Here is a 21,779-nt window from a genome sequence, read left to right as displayed (position 1 = left end):
CTCACAGGGGGAAACTATTAGGCCCAAGGCTATTATGAGCAACACAAAAGTATAGGCTGTCGCCTAGTGATAGACTGCCATAATATAGGTTGTGCATACTGGGTCCTGTTCCAAAGAATTTGTCCATGTGGCATGGAACTTATAAATAGACCAGTGGGAGACAAGCCTACACCGAGGATTCCCTTTGAAACAAGGGCAGAACATCAGTTAGCCCAAGATGTACTCTTAAGAAGACTACTGTTACTCCTTAAGGTCCAAGGATCTTATGTTGTTATTTTCAGGAGGTAGACTGGCTCTGGCAGCCCACAACTCCATCTAAACGTGAATCGATTCTCAATTGCGAAAAGGTTCAAGAATCATAAAGCCCTTTATTTTTAATGTTACACCAATATCATTTCACTATGCAAAACATACACTTAGTATACAATGTTTTAGCAGGCTTTATCACAGTTGCACCTGACAGTATTTTCAGTGACAACACATTTCTTGCAGCCATCTTCTGTCACACACAGGTGTTCATAGCATGCTAGATAGCTAATTAGCATATGTCTCACATAAACATGTGCTGTAACATGGAGATATGGCGCTGTGAGAACATTAACCATAACCATATAAAAAAGGTGTATATCAATTTATGCTTTCGTTTTAGAAAATTATTTCCCGCTGATATGAAAGATAAGGTCCGCATGCTTCCAAAACCAAACCGCAAGCAATGCACGTTACGCCTCGATCCCACCTACAGTCTGCTTGTGCAAAATGGTTTTCAGCATCTGGATGGTGTGTAACAAAAGTTTAACATTCACCTTCTGCTAACATTTCTGTCAAGCCGTCTATGCATACAGTTGGACGTATACCTTTGATAAATCCAACGTATGCCCCACACAGAACGCACTGCTGCAAGGCAAACGCAGTGTTCCATTGGAAATTAATGTACTCCTGGTGTACCAAAATGCAATGACGCTGTCAGTGTGATCAAGGCGTTAATGTTCAGACAGAGCGTCGGGGATATCAACAAAACTCCTTCCTCCAATGACTTGTGTAATGTAATGGAACGGAGTCATTCAAGGGCTTAAACACCAGTGTGACATCACACAAAATACATTTTTCTCCAGTCTACACTACACCCACCTATTATCTCTGTACTCACCCACTATAAACGAGTTCTTTGGACCCCACAAAACTATACAGAACATTTACGCAGGATACATTGCCTAACTACCGGTAATATTTTATTTTATTTCCAGGCAAAGGGTATAAAATTCATAAGGGTATATAAATTATACATAACAGCAGATCCTATGCAAACACCACTGGGAAACCAATGTTCTTGGCCTCTGTGGCACCCCATCTTGCCAAGCGCGGCATCATATTTAAGTGGATTAAAGGGGGACAAGCAGCCTAATATTCAACTAAATGTTTTTCATATACCTAAAGTCTAGACCACACTCCATACAGTTTATGCTCAACATAGCCTGTCAGACTGAAAAAAGCAGCTACTGTAGCTAGTTGTGTTCTGTTGTTGTGTAATGTCATCGTGTCACCTAGAGAGTTATAGATTACATACATCTTAAATGGAAAACAATTCAATGTGTACTGGGAACAGTCTACAATACACAAATAATTAAGTTATCAATCTAATCTACTGATCAGTCGACTGAAGTAGCCTGATTTCCGTGTTCGGCCCTGACAACCGCTGACACTATTGCAGGAGCAAGTTGCCCCCAAAACGCTAGATAGCAAAGTTATTTGGTCCATATTTATTGCATTTTGTTTCATTTCCTTACATAAATATATACTACTATGTAAGATTTCTGGTCCTAGACAAGTGCCTCCAGGCAACTTCTCACGATTTCCTTTGAAACATTTGTTATTCGCCCCGGCTTGCCACGCAAACGTCGCAACTAACGTCTACATTTCGTTCCTCCTCTTTCGTTTTGTTTTGTTTGCTTACGCCAAGTGCGTAAATGAGTATGTGACCAAATACCCGTTTAGGATCACAACTTTGCCAACTGGTTATCTAGTTAGCGAAATTCCTTACTAAAAGTTGACTCCAGGGAGCTTTTGCAAATTGAGTTGAGTGAGCTAAACCACAAATATAATAGCTGTCTAGCTAACGTTAGCTTTGAGCACCACCAACCTGCCAACGAAATTTTCCAAGACCGAGCTTTTTCCAGCACTCTGCCCACCGACCACAGCAATTTGCGGTAGGTCCAAGTTACAACTCTGGCCGATGGAACTGAAAGCGTCCTGAAGTTTGTTGATAAGGGGGATCAAATCTTCCATCCCCCGGTTCCCCATGGTTTCGTTGGATCGGCTCCCCTCCCGAAAAGCAAACTAATGTTAGTCTACTACGTTAACGTTACTAGTTAGCAAGGTGCTCGGGTTACTCCGAAGTGTTGAATTCCACCTTTCAAGCCGCCCTGTCTTCACTCTGTCAAAGGAAAATATACTGTTTACAATTGTGTAACTCCCAATTTAGTGGGATTACAACAACGTGTTCTTATAAACACGAAAAATACTCAAAGTCAACCAAACGAAACGGATAGAACACTCACAAAACAAAACTTCCACCATCCGGTCAGGCAAGTCGACATCCGACCTAACCGGTGATTAGGCTGCCGCCTCCTGTCAATTAAATAATTGGTCAATCTCACTGCTTGTCTCTAATCACTCTCCTTTCATTGGCTAGTTGTTTTCAACGTCAAAGGGGTGTGTTCACCACTGGACATTGCTTCAATGGGCAAATTAATACTTGATGATACAATTATTAAATGACAAGACATGCAAGGATAGCTTCTACGAGTTTGCTGTCAATAGTATTGTAATGAAGACATATTTTTGACAACTCAATGCACATATTAGATTACTGTAGTTCCGGTATGTCACGTGCTTGTTGACGTCGTCTGTGTGCAACAACATGTCTGCGTCCCTGGCCAGAGTAGCTGCAACGAGCAGCCTTGAAAAAGGCATGGTTGTCAAGAAAGCCGTTTCCATCGTTGCTCCTCTTGCTCTCCGAATCATCGCCGAATGTCCAGTGACCAAAGCGAGGGCTTGTGATCTCACACTTCCTCACTGTACGGTCAGCACCCCAGTGTTCATGCCTGTTGGTACACAAGGAACGATGAAGGGAATCACTGTGGACCAACTCGATGATCTGGGATGTCAGATTTGTCTTGGCAACACATACCACTTGGGTATGAGGCCGGTAAGTGTAGCCCAATAATGTAAGAAAGGAGCCTAACGTTACTCGTTATAGTCCAAGGACCTTACATGTTCTGTTTAAAGGGGCAATCAGAATTTGCTACATCCATTTTTGGATTTATACATTAATGATATGTACCCATTGATTCTTGAAGAATATAATTTATAAATGCCTCATGAGCTTAGTTCAACTGTCATACCCCCAAAATATATACAATATAACTTTGTTTTACTCCAATCTTTGTAAACAAAGTTAATGTAAACAAACACAGTATAGCCTCAAAACATGGTCAAAGCTATAATTCTGATATCATGGATGGCCAGTCCTTGCATCCATAGTTCTGTCTATGAATTTGAGAATGGTTACAACAGTGGTGGAGAGGGGTTTTGTTATTGTTTCAACTGCTGATTTGCGCTTTAAAGGCAAATTTGCTCAGGAAGCCAAAACAGCCAAATACTCCATCTAAACGTTAATTGATTCTCACTTGCAGTCCGGTTCTAGAAACATAAATCCCTCTACTTTCATATCACATCAAAATAATTTCGCAAATGCACACTTACTGTTGACTGTTTTAACTGTTTTAACACAGTTGCGGCCAACAGTGTTTTTCAGTGACGTAAAGCTGTGTATAACCCTATAAATCTGTGTATAAATGTAACCTTTTGTTTTTTGAAAATTATTTATTGCTAATATGAAAGATATAAGGTCCTTATGCTTCCAAAACTGTACCGCAAGCGATGCGTGTTAATGTTCAGACTGAGCTTCAGGGCTCTTAACAAAACTCCCCTGTATAGAAGACGCCTTCGTCCAATAACTCTTATGTGTAATGTAATGGAACTGAGAGTCATTATCAAGGGCTACATTAAGTGGTGCTAGGGCTATTCACATTGTGTATCAAAGATGATTGACCTTGTAGACAGCTCTTTGTTGTCATTGTCTGGTGTGCTGCAGACAGTGAGGATGGTGTTGTCTGTCTGTCTGATCACAGGGTCCTGAGCTGATTGAGAAAGCAAATGGCCTGCATGGCTTCATGAACTGGAAAAGAAACCTTTTGACTGTGAGTATCAGCTAATGTGTTGACTGTGAGTATCAGCTAATGTGTTGACTGTGGGTATCAGCTAGTGTGTTGACTGTGACTATCAGCTAATGTGTTGACTGTGAGTATCAGCTAATGTGTTGACTTCGTAAGTGGGCTAAAATGAACAAGGTTCTCTTTCACCCAAATGTCTGCTTTTCAAGATATGTGAGCATCATATGATGCAAAATGCATCATATGGGGAGGATTTCTGTATTTTGAAGGTCACATATCTTGAAAACTTGAGTGCTGACAAGAAAAACATTTTGGGACTACAGTATGTCAATGATGGACTATTGAAACACAAACCAAAAGATAGTTTTTGGTTGGAATTTTCCTTGAATCCCTACCATTTCTACATAGGACAGTGGGGGCTTTCAGATGGTGTCTCTTGTTGAACTATCTGAGGTTACTGAGGAGGGGGTCAAGTTCAAATCTCCTTACGATGGGAAGGAGATCCTTCTGAGTCCTGAGCAGTCAATTGCCATACAGAACAGTCTGGGTAAGAAGGACACAATCCAGTATCCACTCCCAATGAATCAGTCTGGAAAGTAAAGCCACTATACTTCAGGTAGTACTCCTGTTCTTCATTTTAATATCGCACCATTTCTGTTTTGTCCAGGGTCAGACATCATGATGCAGTTGGATGACGTGGTCAGCAGTACGGTGACTGGGCCGCGGGTGGAGGAGGCTACGTGGAGATCGATTCGCTGGCTGGACCGCTGCATTGCAGCCAATAAGAATCCAGATAGACAGAACCTGTTTGCCATCATCCAGGGGGGCCTGAACGCAGAGCTACGCAAAGCCTGTCTAGACGGTAAGATGTTTCATCTATGTCTATCGATGACTAACCTCCCTCAAAGCCATTCAGCACAGCAAATTGCTCTGTCTTCATGCTAATTAGTTTAACATCTTATTTTGGAAATACAGTGAAAAAGAGCTAATGAAAAATACATTATCTGTGCAGATGCTGATACCAAATGTCGTGCAATTTGCGTATTTCCAGAGGATACATATATCTTTTTTTTCTGTTCCTGTGCTTTTTACAGAAATGACAAAACGGGATGTTCCTGGCTTTGCTATCGGTGGGCTGAGCGGAGGTGAAGAGAAGGATGATTTCTGGAGGATGGTGACACTCAGCACAGACCACCTGCCTCGGGAGAAGCCTCGCTACCTCATGGGGGTTGGGTATGGCTGCCATCTTCCTTATGTTATAACAGCACATTTCCATGCATAAATGACATAAGTTGCAAATGTTTTGTTGTGCCGTACAGATATTTTTATGTATGTGGTTCATGTGTTTTGCTGTGGGTCACAGTTATGCAGTAGACCTGGTGGTGTGTGTTGCTCTGGGTTGTGACATGTTTGACTGTGTCTTCCCAACACGCACTGCAGTAAGTATTCCATTCTCTTACATATTATGAGTCTCTATTATTATTAGTCTCTATTATACTCTATTAATTTACTTCGAAATAAGTATTCTTATCACAAGTGCAGAGATACCCAATAGCTTCTTTTATAATTTAGTCCATAGCAGTACTACTTTCTTCATAATGATTATGTTGATGATTATGGTTGTGATGATAATGAAGTGATCTTCCTTTCATCCCAGAGGTTTGGCTCAGCACTGGTCCCGTGGGGATCTCTGACGATTACCAAGAAGCAGTTTGCCAAGGATCTACAGGCAATAGACCCAGACTGCCAGTGCCCCACCTGCAGGAGGTAAAGGCATATTAACCCTGGTACACTGAGGGACAGAATACGGAGAGTTGAAGGAATGGAGTTTGTAGGGGTTAGAAAAACTGGTTTACAAATCTCAGTTCTCTTCAATGGATGTTTTTAGTTGTAGGCTGAATGATTCTGAGGATTGTTTTCTCATGGGGCGGCAGGTAGCCTAGTGGTTAGAGCGTTGGGCCAGTAACCGAAAGGTTGCTAGATTGAATCCCCGAGCTGACAAGGTAAAAATCTGTCGCTCTGCCCCTGAACAAGACCATCATTGTCAATAATATAACTGACTTGCCTAGTTAAATAAAGGTTAAATATATCTATTTTTTAAATACATTATGGGTTTTCTTTTGCTCCCCAATGACTCCAGGCACAGTCGGGCCTATCTGCATGCTCTGTTCAAGAGTGACACCGCAGCCATGCATCACATTACCATCCACAACATCTCCTACCAGGTCTGTGTTTCTACAATGGTTTACTTACTAATTGCCATAGTTGAGATAATAACCTTATCCTCTATCTTTGCGTCCAGCTCACTCTGATGCGGTCGATGGGACAGAGCATCATAGATGGTCGCTTCCCAGACTTTGTGAGGACATTCATGAAGAGAATGTTCCCCTCTCCTGAACAGTATCCAGGCTGGGCGGTGGATGCTCTAGGAACAGTCAACATCACATTGAATTAAACTGCTTTACACAGCCTGGGACTTCCTCTGAAATGGCCAATAAGACATTTTATATGAGAAATCAGATCTCCTTTTTAAAAATTGTTTTGTTTGTTATGAAATCGCTTTTTCTACTTTTATGCTTCACTTGAGTAATTGCTTCTGCCTGTATATTCTGTCAGACGTATTACTGAATGGTTCAATGACAGTGATGTGCCTGAATATTTTACTGTCTTTATGATTTAGTGACGTTCATGTTTTGTTACAGTACGTTTTTTTTTTGTCATTTATATGCTAAACATTCTGTTGAAAGTTATGATTTTACATTGTACTGCTTTCAACTCCTGTCAGACATACAGTACTTTTGTGACATCCAGTTTTCACTGCAGACCTTTTCAGTGTATGATAATGTAGGAGTGGAGTAGTGTTGTTGAAGTCCAGGAACTGTCTCCTCTGATATATTCAGGCACTTTTAGTTGTTACCATGGCTACAGACCAGCGGCCCACCCTCTTTAAATTCCATGCATGACTTCTAACACAGAAATGTGGTCATAAACTAACAATTAGAGAGATTCGGAACATTTCCTAGGGCTTATTATCGACCTTTACCAGCCGGAGGAAGCGAATACATTTCTATAATTGAGTTCTGTTTTGTTGTGCAAGAGATGAGGACACAGAAACCCACATTTGTGTGCTTTCGACTTTGGGCCACTAGAGGGCAAAAATATTCTAAACCTGATAAATGCACGTGAGCCAGATTACACCATCTGTTTAGTTGACATGCTGGAGAAGTTTCATAGAAAGGAATGGGAATTATACCCACCCAGTTTGGTTCAAAAGCAGAGAAGTAGAGCATGTATGGTTTAGTCAGATTTGCATGCTGAGGGCAGACAAGAGTAGTGGCAAAACAATTCTCAAGGAAGTGGCTTAGGGGATCACAATTTCCTGTGTCTCCGAAGTGCTACTTTCTCAAACAAAAAATGACACCCAATACAAAGAGTTCCAGCAGTCAAGACAGTCGGAGGACAGAGAATAATAGGGTGACATAATCTGCCATTGAAGCACACCAGGATTAAAGACACATTGGAAAACAATAGGCAAGATTTTTTTGTTTGATTGGTTCCTGTTATTCTGTTAGAAATTGAGGTCCTTTCTGTTTCAGTTTTTCATTGTAAGACATCTAATTAAAGCTTTAATGGGCTACATTGCAGTTGTAAAAGCACCTGTTACCTCTAGTTGAGAGAAGATCTTTAAATAAAGCCACCCTGTATAGGCTACATAGTTTATACATGGGTTGTAATTGTGAATACCTTCTCAGTTATTAGTTTAGAATGCTAAACATATAATTAACATGTAATAGTAATGAGCAAGTTATTCTTTAATGAATCAACACGGTTGACAATCACATTTTTACCTAAGTCAGCCTTGTCCTCGTCAATACTCACACCTGTGTTAACGAGAGAATCACTGGCATGATGTGAGCTGGTCCTTTTGTCCTTTTGAAATTAATATTTGTGTCATTCTCAAAACTTTTGGACACGACTGTACACAGCTGCACAGTTATTTATTTTGCACAGTTGCCTGCATAACAATTGGCACGCCATGCAGAATCGACCAGGTGTGAAGAAATACAACTTAACTGTTTCTTAATGCACTTTGGTAAAAACCAACGACCAGGGGGGTCTAACTCATTTTGCCCCATTGAAAATGTGTTATATTTCCTTGTAGACAAATTTTGCAAAACATATTTGACTATCCATCGTTTTGGGAATGTTCTGTGCTCTCTGGATGTTTGGGGATTAGCCTATTATCGAGCTGGACAGTCAAGAAATGGTATGAATGTACAGTTGAAGTCGGAAATGTACATACACTTAGGTTGGAGTCATTAAAACTTGTTTTTCAACCACTCCACACATTTCTTGTTAACAAACTATAGTTTTGGCAAGTCAGTTAAGACATCTACTGTCACGATCGTCGTAACAATGAAGAGAGGAGGACCAAGGCGCAGCGTGATAACAGTACATCTTCTTTATTTACCGAAGACGAACACGAAACGAAACACTGACAAACTATACAAAAACAACGGTGAAGCTATAAAACGAAAGTGCAGACACAAGCAACTAACGTAAAGACATAGACAATCACCCACAACCTACCTAATGACTATGGCTGCCTAAATATGGCTCCCAATCAGAGACAACGATAGACAGCTGTCTCTAATTGAGAACCAATCTAGGCAACCATAGACATACAAACACCTAGACTGAACACTACCCCATAAACATACAAAAAACCCTAGACAATACAAAACACATACATCCCCCATGTCACACCCTGACCTAACTAAAATAATAAAGAAAACAAAGATAACTAAGGCCAGGGTGTGACATCTACTTTGTGCATGACACAAGTTATTTTTACAACAATTATTTTCAGACAGATTATTTCACTTATAATTCACTGTATCACAATTCCAGTGGGTCAGAAGTTTGCATACACTAAGTTGACTGTGCCTTTAAACAGCTTGGAAAATTCAATGAAATCATGTCATGGCTTTAGAAGCGTCTGATAGGCTAATTGACATAATTTGAGTCAATTGGAGGTGTACCTGTGGATATATTTCAAGTCCTACCTTCAAAATCTTTGCTTGACATTATGGGACAATCAAAAGAAATCAGCCAAGACCTCAGAAAACAAATTGTAGACCTCCACAGGTCTGGTTCATCCTTGAGAGCAATTTCCAAACACCTGAAGGTACCTTCGTTCATCTGTACAAACAATAGTACGCAAGTATAAACATCATGGGACCACGCAGCCATCATACCGCTCAGGAAGGAGACGTGTTCTGTCTCCTAGAGATGAACGTACTTTGGTGCGAAAAGTGCAGATCAATCCTAGAACAACAACAAAGGACCTTGTGAAGATGCTGGAGGAAACAGGTACAGAAGTATCTATCCACAGTAAAACGAGTCCTATATCGACATAACCTCAAAGGCCGCTCAGCAAGGAAGAAGCCACTGCTCCAAAACCGCAATAAAAAAGACAGACTACGGTTTGCAACTGCGCATGGGGACAAAGATCCTACTTCTTTTCTGATGAAACAAAACTAGAACTGTTTGGCCATAATGACCATCGTTATGTTTGGAGGAAAAAGGGGGATGCTTGCAAGCCGAAGAACACCATCTCAACCGTGAAGCACGGGGTGGCAGCATCATGTTGTGGGGATGCTTTGCTGCAGGAGGGACTGGTGCACTTCACAAAATAGATGGCATCATGAGGTAGGAAAATTATGTGGATATATTGAAGCAACATCTCAAGATATCAGTCATGAAGTTAAAGCTTGGTCGCAAATGGGTCTTCCAAATGGACAATGACCCCAAGCATACTTCCAAAGTTGTGGCAAAATGGCTTAAGGACAACAAAGTCAAGGTATTGGAGTGGCCATCACAAAGCCCTGGCTTCAAGCCTATTGAAAATTTGTGGGTAGAACTGAAAAAGCGTGTGTGAGCAAGGAGGCCTGCAAACCTGACTTAGTTACACCAGCTCTGTCAGGAGGAATGGGCCAAAATTCACCCAATTTATTGTGGGAAGCTTGTGGAAGGCTACCCGAAATGTTTGACCCAAGTTAAACAATTTAAAGACAATGTTACCAAATACTAATTGAGTGTATGTAAATTAATGACCCACTGGGAATGTGATGAAAGAAATAAAAGGTCAAATAAATCATTCTCTCTACTATTATTCTGACATTTCACATTCTTCAAATAAAGTGGTGATCCTAACTGATTTAAGACAGGGAATTTTTACTAGGATTAAATGCCAGGAATTGTGAAAAACTGAGTTTAAATGTATTTGGCTAAGGTGTAAGTAAACTTGCGTCTTCAACTGTAGGTCCATTGACTGCAAAGTGAGGATTAGCGAGCGGGACAGTCAATAAACTGTATGAATATAAATCCATTATCATTTCTACACAGTTTTGATTTGGTTTTAGTCATTTGAAAGTATATAGAGAAATTAGGTCCTTAAATGGATTAATTTAATATCGCATATGACTCATACATGGTTTATTGAGTTTACATTAACAAGAATTAGAGCATATCCTGAATAAATGAAAAAAATAAACAAGGCATCTTCAATAAAACGACAACACATCACTATAAAGCTCATGCAAATATGATTAGCTTGTGCAGTATTTAAAATGTGCCCTGCAGAGATTTGGGCTCGTAACCTACTGCTCGTAGACTCAGAGTATGTAATTGTTCGAGCAAATGGGTCTGCTTTCGCAGCGTCCATAAGGAGCCAGCGAGTGTTCAAAGAGACAACCAGTTGCTCCGCATCCTGTCAAGCCAAAAGTACTCACGTGCATGTCACGGCGGAGCATCCTCGACCTGTTGCATTGGAAGAAGAAAGATATTACATTGTGTCAGTAATAAATTAACAACATTTTAGGGTGCTCATACAGGTATGTGTTATTTGGAAGTTGAATAACAAAAGAATAGTTCATTTTGAAAAGACCCTCTAGAGGCGTCTCTGTTTGTTCGCGTCTCAATCTCTGGCGTGCGCTGGTGTGTTCGGCGCTCAGGAGGGGACCATGGTAGAGCTGGAGAAGGAGGTGCTCCCGCTGCCTCCACGGTACCGGTTCCGAGACCTGTTGCTGGGTGACTGGCAGGCTGATGACAGGTAGGAAATCTATTCCAACGTGTTTATTCTGAAGAAACCTGTGTTGGCGCACAACAATCTAGCCTACCCATGGTACCCTGTAATTGCTCACAAGTTAAATTATTCGTAATTTGCAGTCCCTCACTAAACTAAGAAATTCATCTTTGCGTTGCCATCGCAACCAAAAAAAGAGAACGTAGGCTACGGTAATAATGTCATTTTTATTGATCTGGCTCTGTTGATGGCGCTGTGAAAGAGGATAGGCTACAACGAGCCACTGTGCAGCAGCAACAGGTTTCATAATGGAAAAGACTGAACTAAATGCACAGACTCTATGTTAATGCTTGTGTGTGTGTGCATGCGTGTGTTTGCATATGCATTACGTTTTTTCAGCTATGCATCTTGTCCATGAGTGGAAGTCAGGCATGGCAAATCCATTTTGATATGAATAATTGTGAACGTACATTTGGGAAAGTGTTAATAATTAGGTAGTAATGTGAGCCTCTGGTAGCCATTAATTTAGTCATTATACCACCTATCTATTATTTATCAAGCCTTAGATTGGGTTGACTTATCATGCTCCCTTTCTTTACCCTGGCTAGGTATGGTCAGGGCTGTTCCAAAAGCAGAACATATGGCCCTACCAAGAGTGTCTATTACCCTGTACTTAACCATCCATTTTCAGGATAATGTATTTGTTATGGTTTCCCCATGCATATTTATTAATATGGGTATGCTTGCCACACTTGGTGTGGATATTTAATTATAGGGACTAATGCAATACTGAACCACCATTTCACAACTCGACCCCTGGTTGGTAGGTGAGAAATGAGGACCAAAAGAGCAGGTTCACGTTTCTATTGGGATGAGTTTTGTCCTGGAGGCATAACTGAGCGATTTCCGATAGATAGGCCAGCTGCGAAGTCAAAATTCATGACGAAAAACACTAACCTGCACCAAAACACTTGCTTGTGGTCTTCCTCCTGAGTGGGTGTTTAAAATCACATAATTTAAGAAGACTATATGTACTGAACAAAAATATAAACGCACATGTAAAGTGTTGGTCCCATTTTTCATGAGCTGAAATAAAAGATCCCAGAAATGTTCCATATGTACAAAAAGCTTATTTCTCTCAAATTTGGTGCACAAATTTGTTTACATGCCTCTTGGTGAGCATTTCTCCTTTGCCAAGATAATCCATCCACCAGACGTGTGGCATATCAAGAAGCTGATTAGACAGCATGATTATTACAATAAAATGCCACTCTAAAATGTGCAGTTTTGTCAGACAACACAATGCCACAGATGTCTTAAGTGTTGAGGGAGTGTGCAATTGGCATGCTGACTGCAGAAATGCCCAACAGAGCTGTTGCCAGAGAATTGAATGTTCATATCTCGATCATCAGTGGCCGACAACGTCATTTTAGAGAATTTGGCAGACCATCCAACTGACCTCAACCTCAGTGTAACCACGCCAGCCCAGGACCTCCACATCCGGCTGAGGAGTATTTCTGTCTGTAATAAAGCCCCTTTGTGTGGAAAACTAATTCTGATTGGCTGAGCCTGACTCCCCAGTGGGTGGACCTGGCTCCCATGTGGGTGGGCCTATGCCCTCCCAGACCCACTCATGGCTGCGCTCCTGCCCAGTCATGTGAAATCCATAGATTAGGGCCAAATGAATGTATTTCAATTGACTGATTTCCTCCTATGAACTGTAACTCAGTAAAATCTTTAAAATTGTTGCATGTTGCATTTATATTTTTGTTCAGTATAAAAAGGGTTGAAGAAGGCTTCCATATAATCAACGTTATCCAATACTACAGAGACAGTAATACTACGGTTTAATGGCCCTGGTCGCAAAAAAAAAACAGTAATGCTATAACATTACTGAAACAATATCTGAGATATGTCACAAATGGGGTGTTATAATCGTATTTGTCTCTCAGAGCTGAAAAAGACCCTAGCTTCACTTACAATACTATTATTTCCCATGAACTCCCAAAGGTCTTATTGTTAAGTGTGAAGTACAGGCCTTGTGGTCTGTGCATGGTCATCCTCTCACCAGTAGCCTCTTGTAATGTGTAACCTCACTCAGATGGGGAGAAAGATCCATCCTGGTTACAGTTCAGTGGTGAAAGCCAAGGTTGTCTTAAGCAAAGTGAGACACTTTCCTGTCTTCGGAATGCGGATAAATGTGATCTAGATATATCATAGATATATGTCCATCCAACCCCTAGAAAGAATAGAAGATCAGTCTTCTTGGTATTAACTAAAACACCGTAGCCAAATGTCTGAGGAGGAGGATGGAAAATGCATGTGACAGAAACAAAGTGGACATTAAGTGGGGAACATGGGGGCCATAAACATCAGGACTGTCCCCATTGTCTGCATGGCTGAGAGCTTCCAGGAACACTGAGCAGATGTGCTTCAACTGCTGCTCCCAGAGAGAGCACATTGTTGTACTACTTATGTATAATGTATTCCCTGCTGTAGTGTTTTGGAGATGGCAGGGTGCTCATCACTCCAAAGGCTTCAGCAGGCACAGTGCTGCTCCGAGCGACACTGTGGGATCTCTTCATGTTCACTCTGCACTCCTTTTTGTTGAATGTGGCAGCAGACACACTCTCTCTCTCTCACACACACACACACACACACACACACACACACACACACACACACACACACACACACACACACACACACACACACACACACACACACACACACACACACACACACACACACACACACACACACACACACACACACATCCAGCAGTTGGAACTGAGTGCCACTCCTCTTCAATGGGACTGGGTTTCAATAAGAGAAAAGTGACTAAATGATGTTTGAAGCTGGTGTGGTGATGGGAATGTAAGGGTGTGTGTGTGTGTGTGTGTGTGTGTGTGTGTGTGTGTGTGTGTGTGTGTGTGTGTGTGTGTGTGTGTGTGTGTGTGTGTGTGTGTGTGTGTGTGTGTGTGTGTGTGTGTGTGTGTGTGTGTGTGTGTGTGTGTGTGTGTGTGTGTGAGGTCGTGTGAGGTCGTGTGAGGTCGTGTGAGAGAGAGTTAGTGAGAAAAAGAGTGAGAGAAAGACAGACAAGATGAAAGCGAGAAGGAGGGATGCAGGGCATTTTATCCTATCCTGATTCATGGTGTTGATCCCAATGGCTGTGGGAGTATTACCAGGTAAAAAATGGACTCGGTGCAGAAGAGAGTCGGCTGATTAATGGTGACAGACAGCTTAATTCCCAAGCTGAATCACAGACAGTTTGTCCCGCATGTCACAATGTTTGCTCTATTAATCAACGCTTCAACACTCTCCCACTTACACACACACACACACACACACACACACACACACACACACACACACACACACACACACACACACACACACACACACACACACACACACACACACACACACACACACACACACACACACACACACACACACACACACACACACACACACACACACACACGCACACACACACACTTACACACACAAACACGCAAACAAACAAACACATACATACTCACACAAGGATCCTCACACACATGCTTAAATATGCACACACACACACGTACATATCACATACTCACACACACACACACAACCAGAGAAAGTTCACACATCTACATACATAGTCACACATGTTCACACATCCAGGCACACACACGCTTGCACGCATAAGTTATCTTTTTTCATATACACACACATTGTGCTCTGGGAAAACACACATTACTGAGCTCTTTAACTCCCTCTCCACTCCGTCGCCCATGGACCCTCTTCCCCCTCCACTATTTCCTCAACACATAGTACCATGTCGTTACTTTCCCCTCCTTGAACTCCCTCCTCCCCTTGCCATGTTTGTTTTGATTGCTGGAGTGCCTCTTGTCTTCACACACCACAAATACTCTGCTCAGACCTCCACTGAAGTAGCCTCATGGCAAACATTCCTGTAAGCTCGCGAGATCAGGCGGCTTACAAGGCTACTGCTCAAGGCATCTCGTATGGATTCTGAATTCTGAATTTAACTACTGCAGTGGTATTATTGTATGGTTTATGGTGTGATATGCTAAAAATATTAATTTGTCAACTATCAGCGAACATTATTGTTACAGACAGTACCTTTCTATTAGCAGATATGACAAAAGTATTGTAAACGTTCATCCTTGTCACGACCCTGACCTTAGAGAGCCTTTTTATTTCTCTATTTGGTTAGGTCGGGGTGTGATTTGGGTGGGCATTCTAGTTTTTCTATTTCTTTGTTGGCCGGGTATGGTTCCCAATCAGAGGCAGCTGTCTATCGTTGTCTCTTATTGGGGATCTGTAAGGGCTGTCGTTCTCCTCTTCCTCGGACGAGGAGAGGAGAGAAGGATCATCAGACCAAAATGCAGCATTCGGGAAATAAGCCATCTCTTTATTATTAACGACGGCAACACGAAAACAAAACACTTTCAAAATACAAACAAGAAAACGACGTAGACGAAAAAACCTGAACATGAACTTACTTAACTAACACGTAAAACTCACGGACAGGAACAGACTACATCGAAACGAAACGAAACGAACAACCGAACAGTCCCGTATGGTGCAAGACATAACACAGATACGGAAGACAATCACCCACAAACAAACAGTGAGAACACCCTACCTAAATATGACTCTTAATTAGAGGAAAACGCAAACCACCTGCCTCTAATTAAGAGCCATACCAGGCAACCCAAAACCAACATAGAAACAGAAAACATAGACTGCCCACCCAAAACACACGCCCTGACCATAAACACATACAAAAACAACATAAAACAGGTCAGGACCGTTACAGAACCCCCCCCCCTCAAGGTGCGAACGCCGGGCGCACCAGCACAAAGTCCAGGGGAGGGTCTGGGTGGGCAGTTGACCACGGTGGTGGCTCCGGCTCTGGACGCTGTCCCCACACCACCATAGTCACTCCCCGCTTCTGTCTTCCCCTCCCAATGACCACCCTAAAACTAACATCCCCTAACTGAACGGCCAGCACCGGGAGAAGGGGCAGCACCGGGACAAGGGGCAGCACCGGGACAAGGGGTAGCACCGGGACAAGGGGCAGCACCGGGACAAGGGGCAGCACCAGGATAAGGACCAGCACCGGGATAAGGGGCAGCACCGGGATAAGGGGCAGCACCGGGACAAGGGGCAGCACCGGGACAAGGGGCAGCACCGGGACAAGGGGCAGCACCGGGACAAGGGGCAGCACCGGGACAAGGGGCAGGTCCCGGCTGATATACTCAGGCAGATCCTGACTGAACGGCTCTTGACGCTCATGGCTGGCTGACGGCTCTCGACGCTCATGGCTGGCTGACGGCTCTCGACGCTCATGGCAGGCTGACGGCTCTCGACGCTCATGGCAGGCTGACGGCTCTCGACGCTCATGGCAGGCTGACGGCTCTCGACGCTCATGGCAGGCTGACGGCTCTCGACGCTCATGGCAGGCTGACGGCTCTCGACGCTCATGGCAGGCTGACGGCTCTCGACGCTCATGGCTCTCTGACGGCTCTGGCTGCTCATGGCTCGCTGGCGGCTCTGGCAGATCCTGTCTGGTTAGCGGCTCTGGCAGATCCTGTCTGGTTGGCGGCTCTGGCAGATCCTGTCTGGTTGGCGGCTCTGGCAGATCCTGTCTGGTTGGCGGCTCTGGCAGATCCTGTCTGGTTGGCGGCTCTGGCAGATCCTGTCTGGCGGGCGGCTCTGGCAGATCCTGTCTGGCGGGCGGCTCTAGTGGCTCCTGTCTGGCGTGCGGCTCTAGCGGCTCCTGTCTGGCAGACGGCTCTGTAGGCTCATGGCAGACGGGCGGCTTAGCAGGCTCATGGCAGACGGGCGGCTTTGCAGGCTCATTGCAGATGGATGGCTCAGACGGCGCTGGGGAGACGGATGGCTCAGATGGCGCTGGGGAGATGGATGGCTCAGATGGCGCTGGGGAGACGGATGGCTCAGATGGCGCTGGTGAGACGGATGGCTCTGGCCGGATACGGCGCACTGTAGACCTGGTGCGTAGTGCCGGAACTGGAGGCACCGGGCTAAGGATAAGCACCTTCCTACTAGTGCGGGGAGCAGGGACAGGGCACACTGTACTCTCAAAGCCCACTCTATAACTGATGCGAGGTACCGGCACTGGTAACACCGGGCTGAGGACAAGCACATCAGGATTAGTAGGGGGAGAAGATACAATGTGTACAGGGCTCTGGAGACGCACAGGAGGCTTAGTGCGTGGTGCCGGAACTGGAGGCACCGGGCTAGATACACGCACTACAGGGAGAGTGCGTGGAGGAGGAACAGGGCTCAGGAGACGCACTGGTAGCCTAGTGCGTAGTGTAGACACTGTAGGTGCTAGGCTGGGGCGGGGAGGTGGCGCTGGAAATACCGGACCGTGGAGGCGTACTGGCACTCTTGAGCATTGAGCCTGCCCAACCTTACCTGGTTGAATGTTCCCGGTCACCCGACCAGTGCGGGGAGGTGGAATAACCCGCACCGGCATATGTAGGCGAACCGGGGAAACCATGCGTAAGGCAGGTGCCATGTATGCCGGCCCGAGGAGACGCACTGGAGACCAGACGCGTTGAGCCGGCCTCATGACACCTGGCTCAATACCCAATCTAGCCCTGCCAGTGCGGGGAGGTGGAATAACCCGCACTGGGCTATGCACTCGTACAGGAGACACCGTGCGCTCTACTGCGTAACACGGCGCCTGCCCGTACTCCCGCTCTCCACGGTAAGCCTGGGAAGTGGGCGCAGGTCTCCTACCTGCCCTTGGCCCACTACCTCTTAGCCCCCCCCCAAGAAATTTTTGGGTGTTACTTACAGGCTTTTTGGGCTTCCGTGCCAGACGCGTTCCCTCATAACTCCGGTTCCTCTCTCCGGTAGCCTCTGCTCTCCTCAGTGCCTCCAGCTGTTCCCATGGAAGGCGATCCCTACCAGCCAGGATCTCCTCCCATGTGTAGCAACCCTTTCCGTCCAATATATCGTCCCATGTCCATTGCTCCTTCTTTTCCTGTCCCTTACTCCGTTGAGTTTTCCCTTGCCGCTTGGTCCTAGCGTGGTGGGTGATTCTGTAAGGGCTGTCGTTCTCCTCTTCCTCGGACGAGGAGAGGAGAGAAGGATCATCAGACCAAAATGCAGCATTCGGGAAATAAGCCATCTCTTTATTATTAACGACGGCAACACGAAAACAAAACACTTTCAAAATACAAAACAAGAAAACGACGTAGACGAAAAAACCTGAACATGAACTTACTTAACTAACACGTAAAACTCACGGACAGGAACAGACTACATCGAAACGAAACGAAACGAACAACCGAACAGTCCCGTATGGTGCAAGACATAACACAGATACGGAAGACAATCACCCACAAACAAACAGTGAGAACACCCTACCTAAATATGACTCTTAATTAGAGGAAAAACGCAAACCACCTGCCTCTAATTAAGAGCCATACCAGGCAACCCAAAACCAAAACCAACATAGAAACAGAAAACATAGACTGCCCACCCAAAACACACGCCCTGACCATAAACACATACAAAAACAACATAAAACAGGTCAGGACCGTTACAGGATCATACTTAGGCAGCCTTTTTTCCCGCTTTAGTTTGTGGGATCTTGTTTGTGTGTAGTTGCGTTCTGCACTGCATATAGCTTCACATTTGGTTGTAGTTTGTTATTTTTGTTTCGTGTTCATCGAATAAAATTATGTACGCTTACCACGCTGCACCTTGGTCTAATCCTTCTCTAAACGAACGGGACAGAAGATCCCACCACCCACGGACCAAGCAGCGTGCCCAGGAGGAGTGGAGGACATCCTGGACGTGGGACGAAATCATGGCAGGAAACAGAAGCCTGCCATGGAAGCAGGCGGAGGCAGCGAAGGAGCAACAGCGGCGACGCCGGGGTTCGCGGCCAGAAAGACAGCCCAAAGGACAGCCGGAAAGTTTTTGGGGGGAGCAACACGGGGTGGTTGGCGGTGCCGAGGTGTGATCCAGAGACAACCTGGGAGGAGGTAGAGAGGTGCTCGGTCGACCCAGGGAGAGTGCCAGAGCCCGCCTGGGATTCAATAGAACAGTGCGAGGAGGGATACCGGAGAATGGAGTTGGCGAGGAGTATGCGGCAACGTAGGCGTTTAGTGTAGTGTGTCACCAGTCCGATGCAATCTGTGCCAGTCCCACGCATCAGGCCTCCAGTGCGCCTCCCTAGTCCGGTACGTCCTGTGTCTCCTTCTCGTCCTCGCCCTGAAGTACGTGTCCCCAGTCCGGTACGTCCTGTAGCTGCTCCCCGCACTCGCCCTGATGTACGCCTCCACAGCCCAGTACGTCCTGTGCTACCTCCCCGCACTCACCCTGAGGTGCGTGTCACCAGCCCGGTGCCACCTGTACCGGCCCCATGCATCAGGCCTCCAGTGCGCCTCCCCGATCCAGTACGTCCTGTGCCTGCTCCTCGCGCTCGTCCTGAGGTGCGTGTCACCAGCCCGGTACCACCAGTGCCGGCCCCACACACCAAGCTTCCGGCAACAGTTCCCAGTCCAGAGCTTCCGGCGACGTTTCACAGTCCGGAACCTCCTGAGACGGTCCACAGTCCGGAACCTCCTGAGACGGTCCACAGTCCGGAACCTCCTGAGACGGTCCACAGTCCGGAATCTCCTGAGACGGTCCACGGTCCGGAGCCTCCTGAGACGGTCCACGGTCCGGAACCTCCAGTGATGATCCATGGCCCGAAGCCTCCAGTGGTGATCCATGGCCCGAAGCCTCCAGTGATGATCCATGGCACGAAGCCTCCAGTGATGATCCATGGCCCGAAGCCTGCAGTGATGATCCATGGCCCGGAGCCTGCAGTGATGATCCATGGTACGAAGCCTCCAGTGATGATCCATGGCACGAAGCCTCCAGTGATGATCCATAGCCCGAAGCCTCCAGCGACAGTCTGCGGTCCAGAACCTTCAGCGACAGTCTGCAGCCTAGAGCCTCCAGCGGGGGTTCCCAGTCCGGAGCCTCCTGCAAGGGTTCCCAGTCCGGAGTCCCCGGCGACGATCTACGGTCAGGAGCCTCCGGCGACGATCCACGGTCCGGAGCCTCCGGCGACGATCCACGGTCCGGAGCATCCGGCGACGATCCACGGTCTGGTTCCTCCGGCGACGATCTACGGTCTGGTTCCTCCAGCAACGAGCCACGGTCCGGAGCCTCCGGCTACGATACACGGTCCGGTTCCACGGAAGCGGAGGGATCAGCGAGCGGAGCGGGGTCTACGTCCCGAACCGGAGCCGCCACCGAGGCTAGATGCCTACCCGGACCCTCCCCCATAGAGTCAGGTTTTGCGGCCAGAGTCCGCACCTTTGGGGGGGGGGGGGGGGGTACTGTCACGCCCTGACCATAGAGAGCCTTTTTATTTCTCTATTTGGTTAGGTCGGGGTGTGATTTGGGTGGGCATTCTAGTTTTTCTATTTCTTTGTTGGCCGGGTATGGTTCCCAATCAGAGGCAGCTGTCTATCGTTGTCTCTGATTGGGGATTATACTTAGGCAGCCTTTTTTCCACCTTTAGTTTGTGGGATCTTATTTGTGTGTAGTTGCGTTCTGCACTGCATATAGCTTCACATTCGGTTGTAGTTTGTTATTTTTGTTTCGTGTTCATCTAATAAAATGATGTACGCTTACCACGCTGCACCTTAGTCCAATCCTTCTCTAAACAAACGTGACAATCCTGAGCTGAAATGCAATGATCACCACAAAAGACAAGGGTTTACAGCTTGAAGTACAGCTGTAAACTCTTGTTATTTTCTGCCGATTATTGCCTTTCAGCTCAGAGTGAACCTTACAATTGCTTCCCTCGTTTGTTTGACCTATCATCATCGTATAGGTCAGGTGAAGGGAGCTGGACTTGCTCCCTCATTGGTTGTTCCATGTGAGCGGTTATGGAGTTGTCTAGTGACAAGGATATTTTCCTTTCATTCGTAAAGCAGTGATGATCTTGAATCAAGCTCTTGATGGACCATTTGTACACAATCCAGAGCTTAATACTTCATCAAGTGTTTGTTTGATGGTTGTCTATACACAACAAGAATAATGTCTGTGCAGCCTTCATACTTGGCGCTCACTATGGCATGGCAATCTATACAAATGCCAATGTTTCGCTCCAACACCCACTTGTCAGTCTGAGGTTGGATGACACACACACACACAGACACACACAGTTTATGACACACACAGAGGGAAAGGAATCCCCCCCCACAATATGACTTGTTTGGCTGAATTGTTTAGAGTGGAATGAGACAGTCTCATCACAGCAGCCAGTCTCGGTGGGGCTTGGAGCAAAGTCTGGTATTATCATACAAAGGAGAGCTTTTTGTCTTGAAGACAAAATCTCTTTTTGACTGTCTTCTTCCCCCATCATCCCTCATTCAATCTGACCCACATCTCTGCTATTT

The 21,779-nt window shown here is 45.4% G+C and overlaps 3 protein-coding genes across 15 annotated transcripts in view; 2 read left to right on the top strand and 1 right to left on the bottom strand.

The window, feature by feature from the left end:
- LOC129827972 (dynamin-2-like) overlaps window positions 1-2,635 on the bottom strand; it is a 41,998-nt gene extending 39,363 nt beyond the window's left edge. For 6 of the 12 annotated variants that reach the window (XM_055889337.1, XM_055889348.1, XM_055889300.1 and 3 more), the window contains exon 1: window positions 2,138-2,598. In XM_055889337.1, coding sequence (XP_055745312.1) covers window positions 2,138-2,298 — 161 coding nt within the window. In that variant the 5' untranslated portion in view covers window positions 2,299-2,598. Of the gene's footprint in view, window positions 1-2,137 lie in introns of all 12 variants that reach the window. The other 6 variants (XM_055889393.1, XM_055889358.1, XM_055889319.1 and 3 more) reach the window with 3 other exon arrangements.
- Window positions 2,636-2,741: 106 nt separating this feature from the next.
- On the top strand, window positions 2,742-8,577 carry LOC129828014 (queuine tRNA-ribosyltransferase catalytic subunit 1). The gene is made up of 9 exons (XM_055889414.1): window positions 2,742-3,205; window positions 4,191-4,259; window positions 4,641-4,779; window positions 4,900-5,094; window positions 5,327-5,465; window positions 5,596-5,671; window positions 5,890-5,999; window positions 6,373-6,457; window positions 6,535-8,577. The coding sequence occupies exons 1-9, from the start codon at window positions 2,918-2,920 to the stop codon at window positions 6,685-6,687; spliced, it is 1,254 nt and encodes a 417-aa protein (XP_055745389.1). The 5' UTR covers window positions 2,742-2,917; the 3' UTR covers window positions 6,688-8,577.
- Window positions 8,578-10,851: 2,274 nt separating this feature from the next.
- Window positions 10,852-21,779, top strand: part of LOC129827960 (potassium channel subfamily T member 2-like) — an 85,113-nt gene continuing 74,185 nt past the window's right edge. The window contains exons 1-2 of one of the 2 annotated variants that reach the window (XM_055889286.1): window positions 10,852-11,128; window positions 11,249-11,346. In XM_055889286.1, the coding sequence (XP_055745261.1) occupies window positions 11,258-11,346 (89 nt within the window). In that variant the 5' untranslated portion in view covers window positions 10,852-11,128; window positions 11,249-11,257. Of the gene's footprint in view, window positions 11,347-21,779 lie in introns of both variants that reach the window. The other variant, XM_055889278.1, reaches the window with a different exon arrangement.

The sequence above is a fragment of the Salvelinus fontinalis genome, chromosome 2 (genome assembly GCF_029448725.1).
Source record: "Salvelinus fontinalis isolate EN_2023a chromosome 2, ASM2944872v1, whole genome shotgun sequence".
Classification (NCBI taxonomy): domain Eukaryota; kingdom Metazoa; phylum Chordata; class Actinopteri; order Salmoniformes; family Salmonidae; genus Salvelinus; species Salvelinus fontinalis.
Note: the sequence above shows the minus strand (reverse complement) of the source record. Positions and strands in the feature narration are given on the sequence as shown.